The sequence below is a fragment of the Phyllobates terribilis genome, unplaced genomic scaffold (assembly GCF_046119375.1).
Source record: "Phyllobates terribilis strain yellow unplaced genomic scaffold, ASM4611937v1 Scaffold_3__8_contigs__length_932513732, whole genome shotgun sequence".
In the NCBI taxonomy this organism is placed as follows: Eukaryota; Metazoa; Chordata; class Amphibia; order Anura; family Dendrobatidae; genus Phyllobates; species Phyllobates terribilis.
The window spans coordinates 311,249,644-311,258,779 of record NW_027362763.1 but is presented as its reverse complement, the minus strand read 5'-3'; the positions used below and the strand labels follow the sequence as shown (position 1 = coordinate 311,258,779).

Sequence of the window (9,136 nt, the reverse complement as noted above, 5' to 3'; positions counted from 1 at the left end):
CTCCCAACCGTCCAAGAGCAGTTTGGTGCCCAACAATGCCCTTTCCAGCGTGATGGAGCACCTTGCCATAAAGCAAAGGTGATAACTAAATGGCTCATGGAACAAAACATAGAGATTTTGGGTCCATGGCCTGGAAACTCCCCAGATCTTAATCCCATTGAGAACTTGGGGTCAATCATCAAGAGACGGGTGGACAAACAAAAACCAACAAATTCTGGCAAAATGCAAGCATTGATTATGCAAGAATGGACTGCTATCAGTCAGGATTTGGTCCAAAAGTTGATTGAGAGCATGCCAGGGAGAATTACAGAGGTCTTGAAGAAGAAGGGGCAACACTACAAATATTGACTTGCTGCATTAACTCATTCTAACTGTCAATATAACCTATTGGTACTCATAATATGATTGCAATTATATTTCTGTATGTGATATAAACATCAGACAAACACTAATAAAAACCAGAGGCCAGCAGATCATGTGAAAATATAATTTTGGTGTCATTCTCAAAACTTTTGGCCATGACTGTACAATAGATGCTGACCTAAATCTAATAATTTATTTAATAATTGTGGATTGAGTATCACATATTTTAACATTGCAGTAAAATATTTACCCTTTTTTAAACATTTTGATTTCTACTTCATTTTCTGTACTATGCTAATTATATCCTTTTATTGCATTCCTATACACTGTTTATAAAGAAAATGCATTTGTGAAAGATAAGATGCTAAAAAATCCCCTCTGGCTGCAAAAGAGTTAATTGCAAAGCTAGAAGGTGGCAAGTTTGTAGAGTGCTTCATTTTCAGCCACTATGTCATGGTATCCTTGGTAATTACTGGGGCTTAAGCAACACCACACCTTAGATAAACCTGTAATGCAGGAGTTTTCTACAAACATTTTTCTTTTCTACAAGCTGCAGCTTGCCTCGTATATATATATTTGCACTCTCTACGTTTAGCTCTCTTCTCCCCTGGCTAGTTCGTTCTTGGCTTAACTAACAAATCCCAATTTGTTGACTTAGCTCCATTCCTCTCCAGTGCGTGCGTGAGACAGCTATGCCATTAATGTCGTAGTTAGAACTGCGGGGTCACCTGACTTTATTTTTTCCACCATATATAAATATAGTAGAGCAAAAAAAGGAGAACATGTGAAAGGTTCAGTGAAAGGTGACAATTTAGGGTCACTTTAATAAATCAGCGTACAAACATGCAACATATTTCAGCTTCTTATTTGACATGTGCCGGTATTTCAACCGTTTGACACAAACGGAAAAGTAACCCTAAGAAGTAAATAGTTTAATCACCGTCAATGTGTAGGTGTATGAGCTATATCTGCTTTCCTACTAGGTCTAGTGACTTGTATGTTATGCAAACTCCGGACATTTCCAACCTTACCAAAGAGCCACATAAAAATAAATAGCAAAACAAATATAATAAATCTGTAGCTAAATTGAAAATCCCTTTATTACGGAGAATTACAGCTCAGTGTATAGCAGCTAATTGACTATGAAATATTAAATGCAGGAAGGTTTATAAACAAACCTAAACTGATAATGCCCATTAGATGTTCCTACTAATATTTACTTCACTTATCTTCCCATTCACAAGCTGGCTTATCTCTGTCAGTACTTAGAGTATCACCCAACTGAAAGTATTGTGAACATTTGGTGAAAGGAAATATCAGCTTTGTTTACCAAGATGAAACCAGCCATCTCTGTCTTAAAGCACTTAACATAATAAAACTGCAGGAGAAATTCCATTCAGCTCCTTTCTGCTTTTACCTTCGCTTATGATATATTAGATTCCAGCAGGTCTACAACTTGCAACCTGCACATTGGAGAACGGGCCACAGGATAACTCAAATAGTCCTCTACTGACAAAGAATTTTTTTTTATAAGATTTTCTTTATTGATATGAGACATTTTTATAAGTTTATTTGTTGTTTTTAGAAATAATTGTTTTCATTAACTTTAAGACAAGTTTCACACATCCGACATTCATGATCCGAGTGTGGAATATGCGTATTGACCTACACTCAACTGTTTGTATCTTCCAGCCTATTTATTGTCAGCTCCCCTACTTTCGTAAAATCTTGGATTTCCAATTAAAAAAAAAAAGACAATTCTACAGCACTTTTAAAAAACTGTAGCTTTTCTCTGTTATTTATCCTAAAATTTGTTGAATCAAAACTGGGTGCTACCTTTTACCTTCCAAATGGGCGTCTCACAGACTGACACTGGCCGCAATGATTGGACTATATAGTGGCACACTCCCGAGTGATAAGGCTGGGTGCCCACGTAGCGTTTTTCAAGCGTTTATGCTGCGGAATTTCCGCAGCGGAAACGCTTGTGAAACGCTAGGTAATCCGCACCCCATGGTCCCCAAGGGGATTCCGCATGTTCTATGCACATGCTGCGGATTTTTCCGCAGCGTTTATGCTGCGTACAAAAATCCGCAGCATGTCATTTAATTTTGCGGAAGCGCAGCGGAACTCCCGCCATTGACTTGCATTGAAACGCATAGAAACCGCGACTGTACATTTTTACAAGCGGCTTCTATGCGTCTCTATGTGCGGATGGTACCCAGTTCTGGAGGAGAGGAGACTCTCATCCAGACCTGGGTACCATTGTACCTGTAAAAAAAGAATAAAATAACAAATAAAGTTTATACTCACCTGTCCGAAGGCTTTTCTCTGAATGCCGGCATCGCTTGAGGACCTGCGGTGACGTCACAGTCATGTGACCGCAGGCCCTTCACCGCTCTGTCTCGCGATATGCCGGCGGCAGCCGTAAACCAGACAGGAGCGAGCGCTGCTGCACACACCGGGGCCTCGGGGGTGAGTATAGCTTTATTTGTTTTAATTTTTACGGTTCACGCTGTATAAATCCATGCCGTTTGCATGGATTTATATAGTGTGACCTAGTTGTCAAGCACTTTCCAAGTGATGCTATCGCCTGGAAAGCGCTTGTCAATCTGTATGCGGAAAAGCATGTGAATCCGCATGTGGATCCGCATGTATTCTGCAGGAAAAACGCATGCACAATCTGCATGTGTTTTTTCTGCCAGGGAGATGCAGAAATGCTGCAGAAATTTTCTGCTTCATTTCTGCATCGTGGGCACATAGCCTAAAACACAGCCCTAAATGTATAGATTAGATAATTCCTTAGAGGAATAATAAAGAACTAGTACAAGATTCAGCTCCAAGAAAAGATGATCCAGAACAGTTATTTTATGGATAATTGACCAATTTGGATGATAAAACGTTATTTGGCTGTGCTGCTGTAATTACAAATCCTTAGGGCCAAGATGAGTTGAATGGATTTCTTTTCCACAATGCGTTTCAACTCTGGACTAGTGTCTTTTTCAAGTGAAAAAAAAAATTCACTTTTTTGATTGTTTGAGGCTGTGTGCCCACGTAGCGTTTTACAAGCGTTTATGCTGCGGAATTTCCGCAGCATAAACGCTCCAAAAACGCTTGGTAATCTGCCCCCCATGGTCCTCAATGAGAAGCCGCACTGTCAATGCCCACGCTGCGGTTTTTTCCGCTGCGTTTATGCTCCGCGGAAAAATCCGCAGCATGTCATTTAATTTTGCGGAAGCGCGGCGTAATCGTCGCCATTGACTTGCATTGGGCCGCTTCAAATCCGCAAATATGTAAAAATAATTGCGGAAGTGAAGCGCATTTGCTGCGGTCTTGTACCTCAAAACCGCAGCAAATAGGAAGTGACGTCACAATTGGGCGTTCCATCCATCCATCCCATGAGCATCCCATAATCCAGGAAGACGAGAATCCCATAATATTCCCGTCTCTCAGGATCATGGCTGCTAACGTGGGATGGTACAAGCGGATGAATGTCAACGTGGGATTCATGATTAGTGTGGTAAGTGTCTGTATGTGTCTGTGTGGTGTGTATGTGGTCTGTATGTGTCTGTGTGGTGTGTATGTGGGGTCTGTGTGGGGTCTGTGTGGGGTCTGTGTGCGCGGGTGTCAGCAGGCAGACATAGGCCGATGTGACACTACTACTCCCATCGGCCTATGTCTGTCCCCCGTCCACTCATGCCAGCAGGATCAGCTCGATGGGAGCAGTAGTTCCCATCAGACTGATCCTGCTGTAAAATGTGCCCCAAAATTAAATTTAATAGCCCCCATATGTGCCTCCATATATTATTGACCCTATCCCCCCCCCCCCCCCCCTATTTTTTTTTTTTTTTGGGGGGGGTGCTATCATTATTAAAGTTTTTTGTTTATTGGCCCCAATAATATGTAATCTACTGCCCCCTTTTTTTTCATTGGTGGCCAGTGGTTACCTAAAAAAAAGTTTATACATTACCTGTCCCCGCCGATCGCCACCTAAAATAAAGTAAAAAATAAAAAACTACACCTATACTCACCTAGACACCTAATTCCCCGAAGCCATCGATCTCCTGTAATAAAATATAAAATAATAAACCACAACCTTATCCTTACCCCTCCGTAGTAGTCCACGAGTGTCCCACGAAGATCTCCAGTTCAGAGCAGCCACATAGAATGTGACCGCTCTGAACCGCTGCCGCCGCTAGAATGAACGGGTTCGCCGGAGTTCAGGCAGCGCTGCTCCGGTTAGCTGCTTTACGGCCCCGCTGTATTGTGAGAAATTCCCACGGTACAACAGGGCTGTAAAGGAGGTCACCGGAGCAGCGCTGACTGAATGCACTCCGGTGACCTCAGTCAGGGGCTCATGCTGCTGGGAGCGGACGTGTTCCCGGCAGTGTGAGCTTACAGCAGCCATGACAGCTGTCACATCTCCAGATGTGACAGCTGTGCATGGCAGATCAGCGCAGGAACGTGGACAGGTAACTATTTTTTTTTTTTAGTAAAATTAGAATTAAATAAAATTGTGTTTTATTTCAAATAAATTATTTTTTTCTGGGTGTTTGTCTTTTTTATTTTTAACACTTTGTCGGTTAGTAATGGGGGTGTCTTATAGACGCCCATCATTACTAACCTGGGCTTCATGTCAGCTGGCGCTGACATGAACCCCACCACTATTACCCCCTGTCACCGCACCAGGGCAGCGTGGAAGAGCGAGGCTAAGTGCCAGATTTGGCGCACAAATATGATGCGCCAAATCTGGGGCAGCTGAGGGCTGATATTATAGCCTGGGAGGGGGCCTATAACCATGGCCCCTTTCTAGGCTATTAATATCAGGTCGCAGCTGTCCGCCTAGCCTTTGCTGGCTGCAATTTATAGGGGGACCCCATGTCATTTTTTTTGGGGGGGTCTTCTTATATAGTAGCCAGAAAAGGCAAAGCGGCTAGCCTTTGCTGGCTACAATTTATAGGGGGACCCCATGTCACTTTTTTGGGGGGGGGGTCTTCCTATATAGTAGCCAGAAAAGGCAAAGCGGCTAGCCTTTGCTGGCTACAATTTATAGAGGGACCCCATGTCACTTTTTTGGGGGGGGGCTTCCTATATAGTAGCCAGTAAAGGCAAAGCGGCTAGCCTTTGCTGGCTACAATTTATAGGGGGACCCCATGTCACTTTTTTTGGGGGGGGGTCTTCATATATAGTAGCCAGAAAAGGCAAAGTGGCTAGCCTTTGCTGGCTACAATTTATAGGGGGACCCCATGTCACTTTTTTTGGGGGGGGTCTTCATATATAGTAGCCAGAAAAGGCAAAGTGGCTAGCCTTTGCTGGCTACAATTTATAGGGGGACCCCATGTCACTTTTTTTGGGGGGGGTCTTCATATATAGTAGCCAGAAAAGGCAAAGTGGCTAGCCTTTGCTGGCTACAATTTATAGGGGGACCCCATGTCACTTTTTTTGGGGGGGGTCTTCCTATATAGTAGCCAGAAAAGGCAAAGTGGCTAGCCTTTGCTGGCTACAATTTATAGGGGGACCCCATGTCACTTTTTTGGGGGGGGGTCTTCATATATAGTAGCCAGAAAAGGCAAAGTGGCTAGCCTTTGCTGGCTACAATTTATAGGGGGACCCCATGTCACTTTTTTTGGGGGGGGTCTTCATATATAGTAGCCAGAAAAGGCAAAGTGGCTAGCCTTTGCTGGCTACAATTTATAGGGGGACCCCATGTCACTTTTTTGGGGGCGGGTCTTCATATATAGTAGCCAGAAAAGGCAAAGTGGCTAGCCTTTGCTGGCTACAATTTATAGGGGGACCCCATGTCACTTTTTTTTGGGGGGGGTCTTCATATATAGTAGCCAGAAAAGGCAAAGTGGCTAGCCTTTGCTGGCTACAATTTATAGGGGGACCCCATGTCACTTTTTTTGGGGGGGGTCTTCATGTATAGTAGCCAGAAAAGGCAAAGTGGCTAGCCTTTGCTGGCTACAATTTATAGGGGGACCCCATGTCACTTTTTTTGGGGGGGGGGTCTTCATATATAGTAGCCAGAAAAGGCAAAGTGGCTAGCCTTTGCTGACTACAATTTATAGGGGGACCCCATGTCACTTTTTTTGGGGGGGGGCTTCCTATATAGTAGCCAGTAAAGGCTAAGCTAACTGCTGCGGCCTGGTATTAATAGCAAAGGAAGGGTCCATGGTTATTGGCTACTTCACAGACTATAACATCAGCCAACAACCGTCTGCTTTCCCTTTGCTAGTTATTAAAACTATGCGTGAGCCCACTTATTTTTTTTGGTTAAAAGATTTTATTAAAGTGAAAGATTATTGTACAGTGTATGTAGGTTCATTCACTGAAAGCTCCTGCATACGCTGTAAGGTTGATTTCTCACGTCCACATATCCACGTTAGTACAGATAAGTGTGACCGAGCATGCTTTGCAATGGGTCTGTGTGTGGGTCTCCGCTGTGTGTGGAAAATGGCATCAACACTCGTCCCGGAGATTGACGTGTGAAAGAACCGTACAATATAGGTGAGGGGTTAGTGTTGGTGTGTGTGCGTACATATCTCCATATGTTTATTTAATTATTTTTTTGGGGTTAATCTTTTATTCCTCCATTTTGTTTTTAAAATAATATTCACACACGTTATTATTCACTGTAGATTGAAAAATATCCCGAAATATGGGACCGAGCTAGTCCTGATTACAAAGACAAGCAGAAGAAAAAAGACGCCTGGGCCTCTGTGTTGAGCCAAATGTATCCCCAGTGGGTGAATGTGGAACGTGATGCCCAAGAGGAAATTAGTAAGTTTTGATTTTTACATTTATTTTTATATCTATTTATAATTGCACTTTTTGGTGTTAAAGCAGTTCATAAATTGTTTTGGTTTTGTCATTGCAGTGTATGATATTAAAAATCGGTGGAGATCGGTCACCGACCGGCTGGTGAAGTATCACCAGTCGGTGCAAAGTGGCTCATCACCAAAAAAAAGAAAATTTCCTTTTGCGGACGAGCTGGCCTTCATACTAACCAGTAGGAGTTTGCGGAGGTAAATTCCCAAAACATATTAATTGAAATGTTTCCAAAAATGTTGTATTTACATTGGGATTTACCTTTTATTATATACAGAACTGAAGGAAACATCATGGCCCCAACAGCAGAAGAGGACACAAACACAGAGCAAGCAGAGGAGGAATCCGAGGACTTTTTCCAGCTTTCCTCACCGGATCCATCTGCTTCGGCATCTTCAGCATCTGGTTGTCCCTCACATTCTTTGTCCAATCCAGCGGACATCGGGACGGGTTTGGTGACTGATTCTCCTGCTCCTGCTCCAAGTGACGCTGGAAGCTCTGCTGGTGATGTGTTGAGGCCCACTGGGAGGGGGTCTGGTTCTGCTCATCTCGTGGCATCGAGAAGGGCGGGCAAAAAAAAGGCCAAAAGCCACGGGGGTGGGACTATTGTGCTTGAAGCACTCACAAATCAAACCCTCAGCCTTGTGGAAAGGGCATCCCAGGAAGATGCCATCGATAAATTTTGCTCAGCCCAAGCTGCCCGCATCAGATCTCTGCCACGAGATAGGCAGAACATGTACATGACTGCAGCAGGCGCTATGGTCATGGCAATTGAAGAGGCAGCAGTTATGCCCTTGCCCCCAGCCGTAGTATGCGGAATATTTAATTGTTTCAAACCCAGTGTGCCTCCACCACGACCAGCAGCTGCAACCCAGCGTTTTGGGCAGGTTGCTGCAGCATACCGTCCAGAAGATATGCAACCAAGTTATGGTCGCCAAATGGCTCATGGTGCATCATCATTTGTCAGAGGACCATCCCCCAACTCTACTTTTTCTCAAGAAATGTTTCCTGGGTACAGCTTTGAAGAAGACCTTCAAAACAAGTAGTTAAATAATTTTACCCCTCCCTGTCAGCATTTTTGGACCCTAGCAAATACAGACAGCACCTGTAGGTCGATAGATACACAATGTTTTAGAGAATCAGACAATTAACAAAGACCTTTTCTTATGGTCACCTATACCAGGCTTCAGGCGTAGGGGACTGTAAGAAAAGGTGTTTCTTTTTATATAATTAAACAACCTACAGGTGCTGCCCGTATTTTAGGGCCCAAAACTGATTACAGGACAGGTGTGCTGTACACAGTGTGTAATTTCTTCCCAAGTTATGGGCAATGTTTGTCCGATTAAATTTTCTAGAAGTTTGTTGTTTTTTGTTTTTACAAAGTTTTTTACAGTTATTCTATATTACGTATTAAAAAAAATATTTAAACTATCTGTTAATTTTTCTTTTCAAGTGTATATGTGGTTGGATTGGGTTGTAATGAAAAAGTGTTCCCCTGATCTGCGCTCACCATAGCGCAGGTCAGAGGAACTCTACATTTTTTAAATTTGTTCAAACTAATCTACGTATGTGGTCGGCTGTATACAGTCGTTTTTAAATTAGAAATATACTTTGATATTTTGGACCACAACTATTTTTTGGATGAATACTACTCTCAACACTGTTATTTGCTAGTTCTGTTCTTAGCGCAAGCAAATAACAATGGTGAGGGTTGACTTTAGCAGACAGTACTTGTGAAGAGCGCTCTAGGTAGTAATGCCAATTTACAGGCTCTGGTCTTTGTGGGTTGTTCACTTTTGCGTTGACGTATTGTCGGAAAACAAAATGTAGAAGGTTGCAATTCAAGAAATATTTTAGACAAATTTAAGTTTAACCAAAATTTATTTTTTTTAGAAACATTTTTTTTACATTTTTATTTAAAAAAAAAAGGAGGAAGTTCTTCTTTTAT

The 9,136-nt window shown here is 42.7% G+C and overlaps 1 protein-coding gene across 1 annotated transcript; it reads left to right on the top strand.

The window, feature by feature from the left end:
• Positions 1-2,772: 2,772 nt before the first annotated feature.
• On the top strand, positions 2,773-8,238 carry LOC141258537 (uncharacterized). The gene is made up of 5 exons (XM_073673517.1): positions 2,773-2,787; positions 6,999-7,140; positions 7,238-7,385; positions 7,466-7,997; positions 8,188-8,238. The coding sequence occupies exons 1-5, from the start codon at positions 2,773-2,775 to the stop codon at positions 8,236-8,238; spliced, it is 888 nt and encodes a 295-aa protein (XP_073529618.1).
• The last annotated feature ends 898 nt before the right edge of the window (positions 8,239-9,136 follow it).